Raw genomic sequence first — 22,087 nt, forward strand, 5'->3', positions numbered from 1 at the left:
CCTCATAAGGTGGCAAGGCAATTTACCCAAAAATTATATATCAAAGATTGACATCTAATCAATCTAATATCAGAGGAGGGAGTATATATTTGCAGGGACCTCAAACCAAATGGGTTTATAATGTATTACTACATAGAAGGCACAAATCCTAGAGCTCTTGATGACTGACCAGATTAGGAAACTACTAAATTCCACTGGAAAAAGACAACCATGTGTAGACTATTAAAAGGTAATATATCCATTCACGAGTATGAGTAAAACATTAGAGAAACAACCAGAATTGAAGGCAAATTGAGCAATCTTCTGGAAGCAAATTCATAGGCAAGATCATATGCCACCAAGTCATTAAAAATTCTGAAAAGAAATTCATTGAAAAATATACATGTCCACTTGTTTCTCCTCCTTATTAGATGCCAAAGACAAAACACAAAGGTTGGCTGGGATGACTAAGGCTTTCATTCTCTATCACAATCCTGCAAAGGAGATACACGGATGCAAAATCCCGATACATTGGGTCTCAGAAAAAATACAACTCCATTATGCTGGCATCAACCAACACAAACTAAATTATTGATTTTCGCAATTATCGGAAGGGAAACAAGAAACGATAATATAATTTGATTATGCTGCAGATTCCTTGGCAATCTTCTCTGCCTTGGCTATGACCTCTTCAATTCCTCCAACCATGTAAAACGACTGTTCCGAAAGGTCATCATATTTTCCATCCAAGACTCCCTGTTTAAAATCAAGGGAAAGACGATGGCACCAATGCATCAATTTCACGTATAATGTCGAACAAGAAATAAGAAATTTAAATTCAAAGTAAAACAATAAGAAAAAGGAAGCAGTAGTTCAAAATATTATCACACTTTAAAGACACACCCCCCTTTGGCAAGCACCAAATTAGATGATCATTAACACTGCAACATGTGCATGGAACATTGTGAAAACAAGAAAAACCAAGAAGTTTGAAGCATAATTATTTCAAAATAAGTGCCTGACTAGAATTCAAGTTAAAATTTGCATGAATTTCATCAAATATATATTAAGCACTTCCGCATGAACTATGATGAAAAGATAAACAAATATAGATTTCTTCCCTTTTCTTTTGGCAACCCTAAAACAACACTTGCTCGAAATGAGCAGGAGCTAACTTTCAATTGATTTTAAATAGTCCCATCGAACGGAAATAAATTTGCAAGCTTTAAATTGTAAGGAAAGTGAGAGTTCAAAATGTTAACAAAAGTGACGATAACCATTCAATGTGATTTTATTTACTTATTGTTATTATTATTATTATTATTATAAGCAACCATTCAAAGTGATTGTTACAAAAAGAAAGTAGAAATTCCTACAAAGTTGATAGTTTGGTTACTTTGGTACCTTGGAAGGTAAATCTAAGTCCAAGCTATAAAACGCAAGCATTAATGGAGAACTTTCATGCCTTCATGAATCACATTTATGTATTCACACTACATCTCAAGTTATATATTACCTTCTTGCACACATGAAAATACAAAATATGGGAAAGAGAATGGCAATATAAAATGAAAAATTGAGTAACCAATACACCAATTGCAAACAGCTTATAATTTACCTGGAAACTGGCAATGCTCTCCTTCAAATCAACATACTTGCCAGGGGCACCAGTGAACACTTCTGCAACATGGAAAGGCTGGCTCAAGAAACGTTGAATTTTACGAGCACGGGCAACAATCAATTTGTCATCTTCACTTAATTCATCCATTCCCAGAATAGCAATAATATCTTGAAGATTCTTGTAGTCCTGAAGAAGTTTCTGTACTCCACGAGCAGTATTGTAGTGGTCCTCTCCTAAAATGTGAGGAGAGAGCATACGAGATGTAGAATCAAGAGGATCGACAGCAGGATAAATACCAAGCTCAGAGATCTGCTCAACAACAGAAAAATCATCAAAGTTGAAATGGGTAACAGAAATGGTAACAATTCCCATAATTACATCAAAACATAGAAGAATAAATTAGGGGAAAAACCATAAATGAATACCTGTCGGGATAGCACAGTCGTGGCATCCAAGTGAGCAAAAGTGGTAGCAGGAGCAGGATCCGTCAAGTCATCAGCTGGCACATAAATAGCTTGGACAGATGTGATGGAACCTTTCTTAGTTGTAGTGATACGCTCTTGAAGGCCTCCAAGATCTGTAGCCAAAGTAGGTTGGTAACCGACAGCAGATGGAATACGACCAAGCAAAGCAGACACCTCAGAGTTAGCCTGCATGATTCAAAGAAAGAATACAAACAAATGATGATATTAGCAAAATTGTCATGCACTATAAGTTATAATTTTTCAAAATTCTCCATGAGATGTAAGCTACCTGAGTAAAGCGGAAAATGTTATCAATGAAGAGAAGCACATCTTGCCCTTCAGCATCTCTGAAGTACTCAGCCACAGTCAACCCAGTAAGCCCAACACGAGCACGAGCACCGGGGGGCTCATTCATTTGACCATACACAAGAGCACATTTGCTCTCACTCTAAAATAATGGAAACAAGACATTGTTATTAAACCAGAAACACACGTGGAATATAATAAAGCAACAGAAAAAAAAATGTTGTATCACCTGCTTATCGCCAAGCTTAATGACACCACTCTCAATCATTTCTCTGTACAAATCATTACCCTCTCGAGTACGCTCTCCAACACCAGCAAATACAGAGAAACCACCTGGGCGAAGAACAAACAGCAAAAATAAATAAGCTGACTCTTAAGCAAATTGGGGACATGAAATGCATACAAGTATCAACCAACCATGGGCTTTTGCAATATTGTTAATAAGTTCCATAATAAGCACTGTTTTTCCTACACCAGCACCACCAAATAGACCAATCTTTCCACCTCTCTGGTATGGCGCAAGGAGATCAACCACCTACAGAAGGATTGAATTGAGTAAATCTGTGTACATGAGTTGAAAATCAAATATTGATAGCTAAGGATTAATATAACCTATCACATATCCAAGAAAAATGAAAAGCATACCCAAAAAGAGAACCCTAAACTGATAAGATACCTTGATTCCAGTAACAAGGATCTGTTGTTCAGTCGCTTGCTCGACGAAAGATGGAGCTTCTCGATGAATGGGCAAAAAGTGGTCGGTTTCTGTTGCAGTATTTTCATCAAAATTGTGAGAAATCTTCCTAATGAACATAGATCACACATAATGATCCGCTATCTGACAACTAACTCAAAATCTTAAACTATGAAGCATTAATTCACAAATCAATAAATTTATAATACTTCTATATTACTTACTAAAATCGCCTTTCTCATCAATAGGCTCTCCAATGACATTCATGATACGGCCAAGAGTGGTCCTACCAACAGGTACCTACCATCATAAGAAGAGAGCCCAGAATTATTGCTAGGAATAATAGGAACCCAAAATACAAAAGCAGCTCTAATTAGGACACAGTTGCATACTTAACCATTAAATGCGACATCACATACAAGACAAACCACATTGTTTCAGTATATTAATTCCAATCCACAAAAATATATAATCACACCGGCCTGGCAGATGCACTTCATAGGATAGGTTTTCTGTTTCGAAAAACAATAAACTAGAAAACAAAGATATACTCCCCCCGTCCCAAAATAAGTGTCCTACTTTCCTTTTTTGGCTGTCCCAAAATAAGTGTCATACTTCAAAATCCAATACACTATTTTTTGAATATTCCTAATATACCCTTTGTCTTGAAATTATAAAAGAAATTAAAACTTCTAAAAAAGCTATTGTGGACCCCACAATTCAAATTTGAAAGTTCACTTTTGTACCATACTCAAAAATTGCTACAAGGGCATATTAGGAAATTCATCTCATACTACTATAAAAAAAATCTTAAAAAACAATTCTCTTAAAAAGTTGTATTCCCCAAAAGCGACACTCTTTGCGGGACGGAGGGAGTATATAATGATTTTTTTATTTTTTTTTGAAAAATAAATGATTGTGGAGCATGAACCAGATAGATTTAGAATAAAAGCTACAAAAAAAAGGTGCTCTAAAAATACTTTGGATCTGGGATTCACTTCAAATGGCTGAAAGCAAAGTTATTGTATAATCAGGGCCCAGAAATGGAATGCTTAGGAGAAACCTAAAATTAGAGTATGGCTTGTTGAGCATTCTGAAAATATTATTTTTGCTTTCTTGAACGAAATCCATAACCAGATTGGTTTCCTAAAGCAATTATAGCACTTTCAAAATGCGAATATACCATGCCAACAATATGTTGGGCTTGTGGGTATCCAACCCAAAAGGTTAACCTATTAGGTGGAGTGACCCTTGCCCCATGTAAGTCCCAGATTTCCTTATTTTCTAACCGATTTGGGACTCGTTCAACTACCCAACACAATATAACATACCAGAAATGTAAAGTTTTACCCAGCATCATCATAGAATGTAACATACATATATAAAAAGGTACAGATTCACACTGACACGGATATATACATCTCGAAGGTTATTATCCAATTAAGCCCTTCCATAACCATATTATTAGATCTTAGGGCAATAGTTAGATCTCCCCATTCATAACAAGAAAATCGTCGTAATACAACAATACACTAAACGAGAACTTCGTCAGAGCCCCAAAATCATCAACATTTCTCATAAATTTCACTTTAAAAAAAATAATAAAATAAATAAATAAACATTTCTCATAAATTCTCAACAAATCAATACCACAATCTTCATTAGATCGAAGAATAATAGCTTACAGTGATGGGCGAACCAGTGTTGAGAACTTTCTGCCCACGCACAAGCCCTTCGGTACCATCCATGGCAATGGTCCTCACCACGCTCTCTCCCAAATGCTGTGCAACCTCCAACACCAGCCGGATCGAGTTGTCCAGGACCTCCAGCGCCGTCAGGATCGGCGGAAGCCCCCCATCGAACCTCACGTCAACGACAGCTCCGATAACCTGGCACACCTTCCCGATGGAGCCGGCTCCAGTGAATTCGTCATGGATCTTGCCACTGAGGCCACTGCTACTCAAAAATGGAGGGGCCGGAGGCTGCGACTGAGCTGGGGCGGAGGTGGCGAAGTCTACAGCTCGGTTGAGGAGGAAACCCTTGGGAGAAGGGCGATGCGAGGGAAAAGATGTGGGGCTTCTAGTGCTTCTGAATGGAGATTTGGAGGGTGATCGATGTAGAGATGATCGGAGGAGAGAGGCTAAAAGCCTCCGTGAAGCCATGGGTTAAGGTCTGATAGAGAGAGAAATGAAGAGAGAAATGGCGAGAGGAAGAGAGACTGCTAGGGTTTGTATGACTGTCTCTTACTCTATGGTCTATATCTATTGCTATTTAACCCGAAAATGGTAATTTGATGTCTTCTATTTTTTCCAACAAAAAATAAAAATAAAAAATCCGGCGCTATTCGCACACTAGCGCTTCGGTTCTAGCCTGGAAGGAATAGAAGTGCGACTCGGTTGGGCCAAAGGGTCAATCTGGGCCAATTGAACTCACTGGAGTATTTCTTAATCGAGCAAAATTTTAATAACAAATTAACAAACATAAAAAGTAATTATTCATTTTTCTTGGAAGTCTGTGAAATTTATCAACATCAAATATAAATGACCTTGGATATAATTTAAGTCTAAAAATGGTAATTATCAAAACAAATATAATAATTAAGGGTAAAATTTGGTGGTTGGTGGCTAGATAAGTACAAAATTTATTTGCACCAAACAAAATGACATTTGTATATAATTCAATTCTTTTTAGTAGTTACCAAAATATAATTCAAACTTTTGTGATTTAGACTCTAAAAAAAAAAGTCAAAACTTTATATTATTATTATTTTGGTTATAAATTTTGTATAATCAGTTACAATAATTTTACTTAAACTTTGGAGCAATTGTGTCACAAATTTTACTTACATTTATCTTTTGATTACTCTCTTGTGCCAAAATTCTTTGTCCATTTTTTTATTTTAGGAGTATTCTTTATTTTGTCTTATTATTTTAATAATGATAAATTTAAAAATTCACCCACTACCGTAAAGCACCCCTAAATGATACTATTTATATCACTTTCACCCACTATTTTAAAATGTGTTCTATTCTTAAAAAAAATAGCAAAAGCATCCCTCAATTTACTTTTTAGAGTGATTTGACATAAAGTAATATTTTAATGACCGTTTTGCCAGCTTATCCTTTTACCTATAAAAAAAAAATTGACCGTTTTACCTTTTTTACTCTTCTGAAAATGTTTAAGGAAGTATGTATGCAAATAATCTTATAATAGAGGCGTGTTATCAGTTATGTGCATATTAATTATATTTAACCCACTTTTAAGGATTTTCTTTCACCTTTAAAAAAAAAATTCATTATATATTTCCTAGTATTATATTATCTCTCTTTGAGTTGATTATTTTACATTTCCTATGACTTAATGCCACTCCTAGGTTAAAAAATTCTTGCCACTCCTAGGTTAAAAAATTCTAATAAATGTATTTCTTTTACTGGCAAATGAAGATAAACAAGATATCTATAAAATAATATGTGTTCTCACAGTTGTTAGATTAATGTACAATATCTTCAGTTCTTTTTATAATTATAAAAATAAAAATTATTCCCAATTAAAATTTACTATAATTTTCATTTTTCATTAAAATATAATTAAAAAATAAAAAATAACATATATTTAAATTTTAAAACTTTAGAATTTGCAATAAATTTTTGCAAGTATATATATATATATATATATATATATATATATATATATATATATATATATTTACATAGCAACAAATGGGTGTTCAATCTTTAGTGAAAAAAAAATGCATCACTGTTCTCTACTCCTTAAATTTTTACACACACAGATATATATATATATATTTACATAGCAACAAATGGGTGTTCAATCTTTAGTGAAAAAAAAATGCATCACTGTTCTCTACTCCTTAAATTTTTACACACACAGATATATATATATATAATTCATTACATGGCAACAAAATATTGTTGAATCTTTATTTTTAAAAAAATACAAAACAAATGGGTGTTCAATCATCCCCACCTAACGGATGTTTTTCGCACTTTACCCTACCTTAGGGGTGTTATTATTTTTCGTCATTTTTTTATTAAAAAAATTAATGTGTAAAATGTCTCTATAAGGGTAATTTAAACAAAGTCTATCTTAAATGTGTCAGGTGGGTCTTATATGCACAAATTGATATTTTATGGGTGTTTTTCATACATAAGGAGTGCAATATGCACCGTAAAAATACTACATGATTGTTTTCCGCACTTTACCAACATGTATTTAATATAATAAAATCTTGTAAAATGTCCAAAGAGATTTGGAGCAAGCTTGAAGTGACATACGAAGGCACTAATCGAGTCAAAGAAATAAGGAAAGGCATCATAGTTCATTTATATGAATTCTTTAAAATGAAATCGAATTAATCAATTTGTGATATATATGTTTACCCGATTTACTAACATCGTGAATGGATTAGATTATCAGGGCAAGACTTATGTTAGTAGTGATAATGTTCAAAAAATTCTTAGGTCTTTTTCAAAGAGTTAGGAACCAATTATGACCGCAATCCAAGAAGCAAAATATCTCACGAAGTTTACAATGAATAAGTATAATACCCCTAATTTTCATAGGCTTTATTTAAATGAATTGATTCATTATGTTTATTTAATTGTTTATATTAATGTTGAAATTATTATTTGATTCAAGCGTTTATGTAATTGTTTATTTAATTATGTGTTTAAATAGTTGCTTGTGATGTATTGTAATTATTTTTCATTAATTATTAGTCGTTTAGTTATTAGTTTGATTAATTGTTTATTTTATTTTAATTGGTATTGGTTGGACTAATGAGTTTAGATTAGTAGTTTGGGTTTGGAAAGAGAGGACTTTGATCATTTAAGGCCTAATTGGGTCGAAGACTTTAATCCCATGAAAGTGTATATATTTTATATAATTATATATGTGTATATATGTATATTTATTTTATGTGTATTATATAATTATATTAATTAGATTATTTAATTAGATTATTTTAGTCCTATTGTATCAGGAAGTTTGTTGACTTAGGAATTGTTTGTGTGTGTGTGTGTGTGTGTCACATATTGGAGGGGGCTTTGGCAAAAATGTGGGTTACAAAGGAGAGAAATAGAGGCGACACAGCGGGAGATTGTGAAGGGTTGAGAGAGCAAATAGAACCGAGAGCAAAGGAGAGAGATGGAGGTGCTCGGGTAATAACCGGACCAAAGAGAGTTGACGACGGCAACCAAAAAACTGCCAGCGTTAAAAGAAACGAACCGAAGGAGTAGTAACTGATTTTCGATCCGAAAATCACAAGGCGAGTTCTTTTATACTATTCTCCGTAGCACGTATAAACTCTATACCTTTTACTTGACTTTAGGATCTCAAAATAGAGAATTAAACATGCTTTAAGGTTGTAATTTGATCCGTATTGTATTTTATATACGTATATAGTATATCTATTGCTAAATATTGCAAATTAACGTGCTAAATCATTGTTTTAATTGTTAGAAATTTGTATTTATGATGAATATGAATTATGGAGGACATTTGGAACTTAGACACGTGATTTAGGACCCGAAATGACGAATTTACATACCCGAAAACCTACTGTCACAAACTAGTGCTTGAGCACTGGGATTTGTGCTCGAGCTCTGGGCAACGCTCGAGCTAGTGCTCGAGCACTAAGAATTTGTGCTTGAGCACTGGACAAAACTCAAGCACTAGAATGTTGTGCTCAAGCCTTAAGACTAGAATTTCATTAAAACTGCCATGAATAACTCAAAACCGACTTGAAAGGTCCCAATCATGTCCTGCCATAAACCTTAAACACATGAAATTGTATTATATTCTCATGCATCGAAATTTGATGGAAAAGATTAAATCAACTAATAAGTGTAAATTAATCTATTATGATATTTCGAATATGTAATTAAATGCATTGACTCGATTTATGATTATAATAATGTATGATGGTGTACTTATGATCTAAAAACATTATCTATAATTGTACTTATATGTTGTACCATTATTAAATATATTTTTATGCGATTTATGATTGATGTGATGGAATGTGTGAGCTGGCTAATAAGCTTAGTCTCTCTTATGTATTGTGTCATTATTATATATGGCTTTGATGATTGGATGAGTAGGTAGGCTGGCTAATAAGTCTAGACACACTACATTATGCCATTGTTAGATATGGCTTTGTGGATGATATTAAATTATATGTATATGTATGGCTTGATACGAGTTTGCAGTCTCGGGATTAGTGTTTAGGATTGAGGCATATATTACCAGATGGGATGTGTTACATGTATAGGAGATGTTTCTCGGTTAGAGCTTTGGGACACTTAGTTGCCTTGTGTGAGTTTATAGTGGTCGCCATATATTCCGGTTGAAGATTCATATACATAGTGACTACCATTATTGTGTATATGTATATATGGCTATATAGCTATGTTATGAGTTTTAGCTAGAGATGTATTGTTTATTGATTATCTGATTGGGTCGTAGTAGATAGGACTTGCTTGTGAGTTTAACCACTATTGTTATATTTTTCAGGTCCACGTCAATTCCAAACTTAGAGATTGTTTGTGCATATCAGAGAACATTCATCTTCACTCTTCCGGAGTTATTGACATAGAATACTATCTTTGTTTAGTTTATTCAGTAGACTTGGACATTATTATTTCAATTATGAAATTTTCAGGGGTTCTTGATTTATAGATTTTCGAGTTGTATTTTGGAGGTTTATTTTATTTATTGGATTTATTTGGAGTATTGGCATCAAATGATTTATTAATAATATTTTAGTTTTCTAGCCAGCATTATTATTTATTTATTTTATTTCCTTTTGTATTATGTTTTTGTTTATTATTAATCGTTTGATATCTCCTAATTTTTGGGTGAGGAATTGATCAACCGGCGCTTAAAAATTAAGAGGTACCACAATAAGCTATTTAACTCACCTTTAAAGGGTCACGAAGAGAAGCTACACTAAAGCTGTGTTTGGTATAATGGAAAAGAAAATAAATTATTACATTAGTTAGGAGAGAAAATAGAATAAAGAAAATGAGAGGACAGTGTTAATCATGTATCGTGTTTGGTTGATTAATGAAAGAAAATATATATATATATATATATATATATATATATATATATATATTAATCATGGGGAAAGTGTAATATTTCCAATTTTCTCCATTTTTCATTTTTCTGAAATTTTGTTGGTGCAAGGGCATTTTCGTCTTTTCACGTTTTTTGTACCGGACATCGTGGGGTGTGCCGGGTGTGTCGATGAGTTGTTTGGAGCATTCCAGTGAGTTCAGGGCTCTAGAAATGTAAGGTTGGTCATTTTTGCATTTTTCCAATTTTCGGACCGGACGGACTTTTGTGGGACCCGCTATCACGAATTGTCGAGTACGGGGATTTTAGTTGGGTCCATTTGCATATCATATATTTTATTTTATGTGCATCATGTGTTTTACATGGTATGTATATAATTGTTGCATATTTACTTGTGTGGTGGAAAAAGAAGTGCCAAAAATTGAAAATATTGGTGGTGGGACCCACCACTCACATACTTAGTGGCCTAGAGACCAAATTTGGTCTCTCACTTTCTCTCTCCCCGGCTAGCTCTCTCTCACCCATTTCTTTGCAACTTTTTCTTTCATTTTCTCAAACAAACTTCAAGTCTTGATTCCTTCTTCATTACTTGGAATTTTTTGAAGCCGTTTGCGGCAATTCGAAGAACAAGGCGAGATCTTCACATCCATATAAGCAATTTCAGTTTTAGTGCACTCTAGGGATTCCAGTTTTAAGACCCATTTTGGGGGTTTTTCATCCTCCTTGAGGTAGGGGTTTATAATCCATGCATTTTTGTGTTTATGTGAGTTATACTCTTGTTACTTGTTGATATGCTAGATTGTGTTGATTTTGTTTTAAAATAGCTTAAATGTGTATATGAAGCATGTAACTATGTGCATTACTTGATTTGGATGGAAAACATGTTTAAGTTTTAGTTTTCTATGCTCATTATGTTATTAACTTGCTAGAAATGTTATGTGAAAGCATGTGAAATTTTCTTGTGTAGTTTAAGTTGAAATTGTGGAAGAATGATGAATACATATGTATAGCATGATACATTCATGCATAATCATTGGGAGGAAAATGGGAATGATTTGTTTTGAAATGAAAAAGGGGAATTTTGGGAAGAAATTTTGATTTAAATGTTTTTATGAAAACCCAGTCATCGTGGAGTCACCAAAGGGCCGGTGTGTTAATGTAACCTAGAGATAACTAAGGGAAACACCCTAGTGTGTTTGAGCTATCTGGGCCCAAATGACGCTGCGGAGGCACCAAGGGTCAGGAATAGTAGCCAATCCTTCTCTCGTGTTGCTGCGGAGTCACCAACAGACGGGTTATATTAACAGTTTGAAAAGTGATAGATGGTTTTGAAAATGGGGAGTGACATAGCACGCATTGCATTTCATAGCACCATATTGTTCATTTTGAGCTTGAAAGAAATGTTGTATTTTCTCGACGTAGTATGATCAGGTTCCCTATTGTCCTATTCCTTGTTTTGATTCACGGGATTACAAGAGATGTGTCTTAGGCACCACTTACTGAGCAATTTGCCCACCCCTTTATATTTAACATTTTTCAGGTCATGGGAAGGAAGTGGCGGATGACAATCCATTGCAAGCTTGAGGGTTGCTAGAGCCATTCTTTTGTAATGCATATTTTGGAATGTAATTAGACTTGCTATCATGGCTTCGTAACCCAACTATGTGTTTTAGCACCATTTTGATGTAAATTAAATTAAATGTAATGACTATGAATGAATCCTCATTTAAAAGCACTTTAATGATGTTGTGTCTCGTTAGAATGTTGATGATCATGACGATGGTATATGGTTTTAGCACTTAAAATGTTTTAAGAATAGGTCTAGAACATTTTAAAAAGGGTCCCTTCATCATTATCCCATTTCAGCATTTTCTAGTAGCAGGTGTGGCACGCAGAGCCATTTCGGTCGACCAAAATGCCTGCTTCGGTCGACCGGTTCGTCCAGAGACTTCAGTAGCTGTCGAAGTTTCATTTCGATCGACCGAAATACCTGTTTGGTCGATTGGATCAAGGAAGTTACTTCAGCCGACCGAAGCTCTATTTCGGTCGACCGAAGTGCATCTGTCCTGTGCATTTTGTTCTCCTCTTCAATGTAATTAATCCTAAGCCTTGGAGGTTTGTTTTGAGCCATTGTGAAAGCCTAGGGATGCCCTTAAAGGTGATGGTTTGACATAAATGACCTCGGGTTCGAGTAAGGACCGGCTAACGGTTCGGACTTCCAGGTTCGGGTTGTTACAGATTTGGTATCAGAGCGTCGGTTCGAAAACCATTAGGACGACGGGTAGAGGCCTACTGTAATGACCTGGATTTTTCGGATAAATTTTTTCCGTTGTCTTTTCCCTTCTAAGTTTGGTTTCTTGTCGATTAGTGTCGTCTCGAGTACTCTGGAGTGATTTCCGAAACTCTTTTCTTTGGATTGACAACTTCCTTTGAGGACCGAGTCATTTCCACATTTTTCATTTTTCGACACTATTCACTTTTCGTCCTTTCCACATTTTGTCATTTTCCCTATTTTGTCTTTTCCCCGTTTGTCACTTTGTTGGCATAACCTCACTTCTTGTGTTTGGAGTTGGTTTTTGACTTCACGTATCTTCATTCTCAATGATTTCTATGAGATACGCATCTTTACTTTTGTGAAAAAGTACTCTGGTTGCTCCCGGTGCCCATAGGGACATAAATGCAAAGTTCTTTGGAAACTTTTTCTTTTCTTGGGGTGTTTTTCATAAATATCTTTTGAAGATATTTTATTTCAGGGGTATCTAAGAAAATATATTTTGAAAGACATTTTCATTCTGGGGCAGTTTCACAGTTTTTACTTTTTGGAGGGGCCATTGTGCAATTAATGAAAGTTATTGCTCAATACCTTGTTTTGAGCTTGGATCCTCGTATGGGATTCATTTTCACATTTCGTCGAGTCGTGGACTCTTAGAATTTGCTGCTGAACGATGTTTTCTAGTTTCAGGGTTTCTAGCCCCAATTTGCACCAAACTTGTTTTGGGCATAACTCTCTGCTCGAGACTCAATTTTTGACGCCGTTTCTTCCGTTGTTCATATTTTCTCATTTGGAATCTTTTTCATTCATGGAGTTTTGCCGTTTGAGCACGTTTGCTCGAAATTCACTTTTTTGGACCCGGCGAGGCCTGTTCGGGGCACTTTTTGAGTTTTTCTATAAATATGGGGTTTTTAAGTGAAAAATCAGATTTCACTCTCTCTCTCCCCTCTCTTGGCCGGATCTCATGGCAGCCATGGCTGCCATCTTCTCTCGCTTCTTTTGAGCTTCCTCCCCTCACTAAAAAGTGGTGATGCCTTTATATTTGTTATTCCCCTTGGCGAGGCCTTCGATTCCAACCGATTGGAATCTCGTTTTGGCCATTTCTTGAGTTCGGGTTTGCAGTCAAGTTGTGCTTTTGATGGGTCTTCCTTGGGGGGTATGATCACCGTGTTATCCCTGACAAAACCTAGAAGTTTCGTCAGATTTGGAGCCGTTCCATTTTGGTGGGGATTTGAGATTTCATCTCAAATGGAGGTAGGGAATGTTTTAGGATTATTTGTGTGTTGTATTATGTGTTTGCCATGATTATCTAACATATATGTATGCCTTGTATCAAATCTAGAAAATTAATAATTTTTATTTCTTTGTATAAGATTTAAAATTCATGAAGATGTGTAACTTAGTTTTGAATTGTGGCATGGTAAAAAATCTTGTTTTAATATGTTTGTTAACATATATTAAATTGAGATTAATTAAATAAGAATTGCTCTTTTTAATTAATATTTATCTTTTGTGAAAGATTAAAGTTCATGACTGTACCTTGGATGAAATTGAGTTGTATTATGCTTCTAAATTGAGTTTTGGCATGTTTGTTAACATACTTTAATTTGAGAGCATTTGGTTGAGTTTGAAAATTTAGAGACTTTAATTAAGAAAATTAATTAAAATCTTTTTTTGTGGTTTCATGGGCCTAATTAAGCTTTTTTTTGAATATATGTAATGACCATGATATGTCTTTTATCATATATTAAATTGAGGCCATTTGGAAATGATTTGAAATCTAAAGAGTTTAATTATTTTGATGTAATTAAATTCTATCTTTTTTATCCATGGATCTAATCATGTTTTAGAAGTTGTTTCTATTTTAAGAGCATGGATTTAGACTTGTGATGTATTCACTTGATTGTGTTATATGCATTGAAGAGCATTGTTGTTAAATTTATATTCATGAGAGTATGTTTCTAATATGAATATATTGTTGGCTTGTGATTTCATAGCATTATGGATATGAAATGCTTATTATGCACAATTGAGAGCTATATTGCTAACTTGTTACTATGTAGTAGTAATATGTATAAGTTATGAACTTATTTGGTTTATTTTGGACTCTTGGGACATTGTTGTTACATGTGATATGGCTAAAGTTCGGCTTTAGTACGGGAGATATGAGTTCTCCCCAATTGAGATAGTGCGCACTTAGGGTGGTTTTCCCTGCGGGTTAGTGCCCGAAACAACCATTTTGTTCTTGACAGAAATCCGAAACGTGATGTCCAAGTCTTCCACTATTTGTTTTCGCATTCAATTCCAAGTTGATAATCATGTTTACCTTGTTGACTTGTGGTTTTGGCTATTGGCGATTTGATGTTGTTAAGTACATCCATACTAAATTGATATATTTAGTTGATTTCACACTTTTAGATTTCTAGTTGATAACCTAGAGAATCTATGTCTAGATGTGTGGTATTAGACATTCTAATTATGCTAAATTGTTATATTTAGTTGATGTTGCATTTTAGACTTCAAGTTGATAACCTTGAGAATCTATATGTTGTTACTTTGTGTAAGCATGCTCCTATGTTGTTACTTTGTGTAAGCATGACCCTATGTTGTTAAAATTGTATGAATGAGGTGATTGATGCTAAAAATGATCTTAGGTAGCTAGGATAGTCCTTGAGTCTCACATTTGACATAGACGTTAGGTGGAATGAACCACAATAATTAAATCATGTAAACTTGTAAAACGTAGGTCGATGTATGCTCATTTCCTACGAGTAGCTCTATGTTAGTCACCCCTACAATACTGGGGCATATTTCAGGTACAAGAATTAGAATTGAGACTCCCATTATGCTTGGATGACTTGTGGACTTGAAGACTTCCATTTTTGTGAAGGTTGGCTCGGAATGCCAATTGTAGTCTTATTTGTCAAATGTGTATATTTGATTCTAAACTTGTAATGTGTGTCTAAGCACACTTTTGATTCTCATTTTATGTATATGACATGAGGCTAAGGGCCAAACTTCTTTTAGAATCACATTTATGTCATGGATGTTGATTTTTGCCTTTAATGAGATTATGTGAAATTCATGCGTTTTAGTATGCTATTTTGCGCCGGAGTGTGCATTAGCATTCATTCATCATGTGTGAAGTGTGGCCAAGGGCCAAACGACATTTTGAAACCATTTCATGATTTTGAATTCCAAGTTTTCATTCCAAATTTCGTTTTTGGCATTTTGGCTGTTGGGGGGGGGGGGTTATATTTTGTATCGGCCATATTTTTAAGCCATAGACCATTGTAGTACAACTTATTAGGTAAGTTACGTTTGCGTGCATGGTCATTTCCGGGCAAAGCTTATTCTTTTGTGAAATGAGCCTCCTACGGATTCATTTTACACTTTTTTTGCATAATCTGACCTAAGGGTATTTTGGGAATTTCCTTTGAAAAATAAATTCTGGTCTCTACATAGTCATTTAGAAAATGTGATTTGGGGGGGGGGGGGGGTTTCTTCTTCGTATTTTTCCAGAAAATGCCATCTTGGTATCGAAAATCGATCGCAAAGGTCAGCTTTTTGTTTTCCATTTAGCAGTTTTTTCGACCCTCTGGACCAAATTTCTTGGGAGGACATTTTGGGCATTTCATAGTGAGTATTTTTTAATTTTTCTAGTGATTCATGTAGAAAACTCAATTTTGAGGGGGGTTTATTCTTTGTTTTTTTTTTCTTCAGAAAATGTCATTTAGGGCCTCAAAATCCCATTTTTTTTCGAAAAAACCCCTGCTGCCAGGTTTTTGCTGAGTTGTAGTACAAGTGTACGGGTGGTGAATCTCGTAATCAGTTAGATGAGCGTGGGCAGTGAGTTGGTCACTGGTTTTTGCTTTTTAACCGGTTAGAAGGGGTCTCCTAATCGATTAGATGGTCTTGGGTTCACTTTTTTACCGTTTTGCCTCTTCTTCTTCCGTTAGCCATATTTTCTTCATCCGGACTCCGAATCAAGTGATTCTTGAGTCTAAATTCATTAATTTTTCATTGTCTTTCCAATGGTGTGCTCGGTGGCACCCACTTTTAAGCTAGAAATGACATTTTTGCCCCTAGGTCCATTCTTGTCCGTTTTTGAAACGTTGCTTCCGCATTTGATTTCTTTGGGTTCCGTGACCTCATTGAGTATTACATTGGTGTCTTAGGGATGTGTTGTGTCTCTTAAGACCATTGTTTTATTTTTTTCTTCCACATCTCGGATCCGGTTCGGGTCATCACAGGACACACTAGGTTGAAAAATCCAGGGTCGTCTCACCTACATAGAGTTGCATGGGAAGTTGTTTGCATTGCGTATATGATTAATTACTACGTGTTTTGTTATTTAAAAGAAGCATACTTAACTATTTAATTGCTTACGTGCTTACGTATTTATACTAATGTGTTTCTTGTATAGTTTTGCATGCTACGTGTTGGTATGGCATCATTTCATATTAAGTTGTCCACGATAAACCTTTGTGTCATGTTATTGAACCGTTTTCTCATTTTATAGCACGATGCCACCGCGTAAAGAACCAAGGGAAATTGGCCCTAGGCCAATAACAGGAGATGTTGGTGAGAGCTCTAGCTCCAATCCCGCAGAGCAGGTTGAAGATGATACACTTCTTAGGGACTTGGTTCCCCCTAGAGGTGTCTCCATTAGGAGGGGTAATATTGAAGCACCCGTTGAAGAGGGTGAAGGTTCAGCGGAACTAGCATTGAACCGCTTGTTGCAGAGTGCCTTGAGGGCTATAATTGCTACTTTTCCGTAGCCGGTACCACAACCAGTAGTTCAGGTGGAAGAGACGCCAGTGCAGAAACGTCTCAAGTTGATTTCATGGTTTTCTAAGTTGATGCCAGTGATATTTGTGGGTGGTGCAGATCCAATAGTAGCGGACGACTACATGGATCAAGTGGAAACTCATTTGACTTTTATGGATGTGATGGATGATTATGTGAAAATCATCCTAGCCACTTACAAGTTTTCTAAAGAGGCCAAACTTTGGTGGACGTCAGTCACCAATCGGCATAAAGTGGAAGAGATGAGTTGGGAGAAGTTTAAAGAGTTGTTTTATGAGAAGTATTTTCCGGTTACCAAGAGATGAGAGCTAAGGGAATAGTTTAATGGCCTTATCAAAGGCAATATATCGGTGACCGAGTATGAGAACAAGTTCACCTCACTCTCTCGCTTTGCTCCAGAGATGGTGAACAATGAAGTTGACAACACTAGAAAGTTTGTTTCTGGTCTTGATTACAAAATGAGGCCATTGATAGTGGTACAGTACATCAAGGTGTATGCAGAGGCAGTGGAAAAGGCATTGATGTTAGAGGCTGAAGCAAAAGATATGAATGCAGGAAAAGAACAGCGGAAACAGAAGAGGAATACAGGACCATCTTTAGAGGGACAGTCATGGAAGAGGAACATGGGTGGTTCGTCTCAATTTTAGGGGTAGCAGTCTGCACGATTTTCTCCTACCACTCCTATACCAGGTGGGTCTGATAAGAGTGGAGTCGTTTGTTTTCAATGTCAGCAGTTTGGACATTACAAGTCCAATTGTCCTATGAGATCGTCTTCAGTTTCTTCAGCTCCGAGAGCTTGTTATGGGTGTGGTCAGCAAGGCCATTTGATTCGAGACTGTCCGAATCGGGGGGCGGGCAACAGTAATGGCAGAGGGTCACAGCAGAGGCCATCACAGTCGGCTACAGCTCAGTCAAGTTTCAGACCACTACCACCACCACAGCCTGCCATGTCTTCATAAGGATCACGATTAACTAGGAGGGATACTCCTGCTACGTTAGTACAACAGTCAGGTGTTCAGGTTGGCAGTTCTCAAGCACAGGCACCATAAGGACGTGTCTTTGCATTTGCACTAACTAATGCATCTTCTAGTCCATTAGTTCTCTGAGGTATCTTTCCAGTGTTTGGTTCTTGGGCTCATGTTTTCTTTGACTTTGGTGCATCTCATTCCTTCATTGTATTATCGTTTGCACTTGCATTTGGGTTAGAGGTCAGTTTTATGGATCAGGCGTTAAGTATTGATACGCTAGTTGGGCTTTCAGTGTCTTTGAGCCGAGTTGTGAGGGATTGTTCCATTGTGATAGCCAGGCGGACTTTTGTGTTTGACCTTATCCTCCTTGAGATGATCGACTTTGATGTCATTCTCGGGATGGATTGGTTAGCTTCATTTCGTGTTACGATCGATTGCTTCAGAGGTAGAGTCACGGTTTGCACTCCCGAGGGGGATTGCTTCTTTTTCATGGGAGATCGGGGTGATTTCCACACTTTTTCATTTTATAGAATTCGTGGAAGAAGTCGTAGTGATTACTTCTTAGCTAGTCTTTTAGCCGAAGAAGATGATGTTGTGGGAACAGTTTATCCAACAGTTGTTTGTGATTTCTTGGGTGTCTTTTCGGAAGACTTGACGAAGTTGCCTCAACATCGAGAATTGAAGTTCACTATTGATTTGATGCCCGTTACTGCGCTGATTTCTATGGCACCGTATCATATGGCAACGATAGAATTAGAACAATTGAAGAAGCATCTTGATGAATTGAGGATGAAAGGTTTCATCCGATCGAGTGAGTCACCGTGGGGCGCACCGGTCTTGTTTGCTAAGAAGAAAGATTGTTCTTTGAGGTTGTGGATTGATTACTGGAAGTTAAATCATGCAACCATCCAGAACAAGTATCCTTTGCCAAGAATAGATGATTTGTTTGACCAGTTAAGAGGAGCCGGTTGCTTTTCCAAGATTGACTTAAGGTCAGGATATTATCAGTTACGGGTTAGGGATGAGGATATCCCAAAGACAGTGTTCCGTACATGGTGTGGACACTATGAATTCCTTGTTATGCCTTTTGGCTTGACTAATGCGCCAGCGACAATCATGGACTTGATGAACCGCGTCTTTCACGATTATTTGGACGAGTTTGTGGTAGTTTTCGTGGATGACATTCTTGTGTATTCACGGACCCAAGAGGAGCACGAGGTCCATTTGAGTATTGTATTGCAGGTTTTGCGGGAGCACCGATTGTATGCCAAATATGAAAAGTGTGAGTTTTGGCTACAGGAGGTGAAGTTTTTGGGACACGTTGTTTCAGAAGGTGGAGTGTCAGTGGATCCATCGAAGATAGAAATGGTTTTGACTTAGGAGCAACCCAAGAATATTTTTGAGATCCAGAGTTTTCTTGGCTTAGCGGGTTATTATCGTAGATTTGTGAAAGATTTTTCCCGTTTGGCAGCATTTATGACTTGCTTGACCCTGAAAGGCATCCTTTCAAGAGTTGAAGACAAAGTTGACTACAGCTCCAGTGTTGGTGATACCTGAGCGTGGCTTGGGTTACCTGATTTATTGTGACGTTTCGCATGACCGTTTGGGTTGTGTGCTGATGCAAAGTGGTAGAGTAGTGGCTTATGGGTCTCAGCAGCTGAAGACTCATGAGTTCAACTACCCTACTCATGATTTGGAGTTGGCAGCCATTAAATTTGCACTGAAGAGTTGGAGACACTATTTGTATGGTGAAAGATTCGAGGTGTGGATCACAAGAGTATCAAGTACCTTTTCTCCCAAAAGGACTTGAACAACAGATAGAGACGATAGGTTGAGTTCTTGGAAGATTACAATTTTGATTTGCAGTATCATCCGGGCAAGGCAAATGTGATAGCAGATGCCTTAAGCCGGAAATCTCGTGGGACTTTGGCTAGTTTAGCCATTCAAAAGTGGAAGATTATAGAGGATTTGACAGAGATGGGATTGCAGTGTTTTGATGATGATGTTTGCAGTAAGGCGACATTCCTATTCAGTCTTGTGGCTCAGCCTACTCTTGTTGTACGAGTGATTAAGTCACAGAGATCGGATCCCGATTTAGATGCCATTTACACTTTGATCTCGAGTGGTGAGACAGAGAAGGATTGGACCTTGAATGCAGATGGAGGCCTACGGTTCAAAGGTTTGTTGGTTGTTTCCACAGTTTGCCGTGAGGATGTTCTACGGGAATTTCGCACTTCCCCCTTTGCAGTTCATCTAGGTGGTACCAAGATGTATCACAATTTGAGACGCCAGTATTGGTGAAATGGAATAAAGAAGGATGTTGCACAGTTTGTGGCTAGATGTCTTACCTGTCAACAGGTGAAGGCTGAGCATCAGAGGCCAGTAGGTTTGTTGCAACCATTGCCTGTAGCACAGTGGAAATGAGAATAGATTGTTATGGATTTCGTAACAAGTCTTCCTAAGTCCCAGAGGGGCAATAGACGACGCAGATGCAATTGGTGTGCTATATGTGAAAAGAATGCTCTTGTGATTTTATAGATGGTCCATGCTCATTTCTTGATGGATTATGCCTCTCCCTTAGCTTAATTAGTTTAATTTCATGTCATTAGCTTAATTGTAGTGTAGTGATAGCATAGTTGTTAGATGAGAGGATAATCCATGCTAGTTGTTTGATGTTCCATACTTTTGAATGCAAGTAACATATGTCTCTAGCCTTGTGGTGTATTTGGCTTGTGAGCTTAATGAAAGGATAAATGACTTGCTAGATATGTTGTGCTTTTCACATGCTATTTAGACAACATATACTTAATTGCTAGATATATTGTGCTTTTCACATGTTTATTAGACAATGTATGCTTAATTTGTCACCCTTGCTAATTGAATCAACCAAACACACACACACACACACACACACACACACACACACACACACACACACACACACACACCATTATTGCAACACACATTTCCCTCATTAGTCACTAGTTGGAAGTGTAGAAAAACATTGCTTGGTGGTGACCTCTAAACCCCAAGATTTCTCTCTCTCATACTTACTCTTTGTTACATTCAATTACTTAGTTTAATTTAGTTAATCTCTAGTTTAATTAACCAACCAACCATTTGTTTGATCACTCGACCTACTAACCCTAATCGCGATTCCACAATCAAATACAACTCCATTCCCTTGGGACGATCCCTACTCACTCTTGCTACTTTAGCAGTAGTGTTGGTAGTGGTTTTTATAAATTTAAATTTGACCTAAAAGATTTTTCTTGAACCATACATTCACTACATCAATTTGGCGTGTAGGAACGGCCCGTCAAATTTTGGCGCCGTTACCGGGGATTAGGCAACGTCGTATTTATAGAATCCATTAGGAATTAGTACTCTTTTGATCGTGTCTTTACTTTGTTTTTATTTTTCTTTAGATTACTTATTGCGTTTGTTTATCTTTGACAAGGAGCATTGAGCTAGGAGGCAAGCAAATGAGCCATCAAGTAAAGGAGCTAAGCAAGCAAGGAAAAGTGCTAAAAATAATAAAAAATTTTGCTAAGCTAAGCTTTAAATTTGGAGTTGAAGTGCTAAAGGACCTTTGTGAGACTTTCTTACTCAATCCCTTAGTTAAATCGTCGGCCCGCATGGAGGCTTGTTTTTGAATTCTTAGATAAATCGTGAGCCCATGTGGAGGCAAAATTACTTTTCTTTACTTTGTTATCAAAGCATGGGAGTATTGGAATATTGTATGTGGAGGAAGTTTGTTGATTGTTGATTTGTTGCGAAGGAGGAGTGCTTGCTTGTTTTGTGGTGATTTGTGTGTCATTTGTAGTGTTGTATAGACTTTGTCATACCATTCATTTTAGGCATTCACATGGAAAA

At 36.5% G+C, this 22,087-nt stretch overlaps 1 protein-coding gene across 1 annotated transcript; it reads right to left on the reverse strand.

Annotated features, from left to right (window-relative positions):
• Positions 1 to 345: 345 nt before the first annotated feature.
• LOC132302554 (ATP synthase subunit beta, mitochondrial-like) lies at positions 346 to 5,325 on the reverse strand. Its single transcript, XM_059799452.1, has 9 exons — positions 4,750 to 5,325; positions 3,289 to 3,364; positions 3,047 to 3,135; positions 2,788 to 2,905; positions 2,600 to 2,703; positions 2,354 to 2,512; positions 2,026 to 2,250; positions 1,598 to 1,909; positions 346 to 735 (listed from the first exon to the last, which is right to left on the reverse strand). Exons 1-9 carry the CDS (start codon positions 5,224 to 5,226, stop codon positions 622 to 624), a joined length of 1,674 nt encoding a protein of 557 aa, XP_059655435.1. The 5' UTR covers positions 5,227 to 5,325; the 3' UTR covers positions 346 to 621.
• Between the last annotated feature and the right edge of the window lie 16,762 nt (positions 5,326 to 22,087).

This window comes from Cornus florida, unplaced genomic scaffold, assembly GCF_030987335.1.
Source record: "Cornus florida cultivar Cherokee Brave unplaced genomic scaffold, ASM3098733v1 CherokeeBrave_3.0.0_Hap2_Chr04, whole genome shotgun sequence".
Lineage (NCBI taxonomy): Eukaryota > Viridiplantae > Streptophyta > Magnoliopsida > Cornales > Cornaceae > Cornus > Cornus florida.

What these genes read in the sequence shown, in the direction of transcription:
- LOC132302554 (XM_059799452.1), bottom strand. Translation starts at nt 5,226, where the DNA reads ATGGCTTCACGGAGGCTTTTAGCCTCTCTCCTCCGATCATCTCTACAT. An exon ending in TTAAGCTTGGCGATAAGCAG is followed by an intron (nt 2,513 to 2,599) that starts GTGATACAACAT and finishes CCATTATTTTAG; the next exon opens with AGTGAGAGCAAATGTGCTCT. An exon ending in CGACTGTGCTATCCCGACAG is followed by an intron (nt 1,910 to 2,025) that starts GTATTCATTTAT and finishes GTTGTTGAGCAG; the next exon opens with ATCTCTGAGCTTGGTATTTA.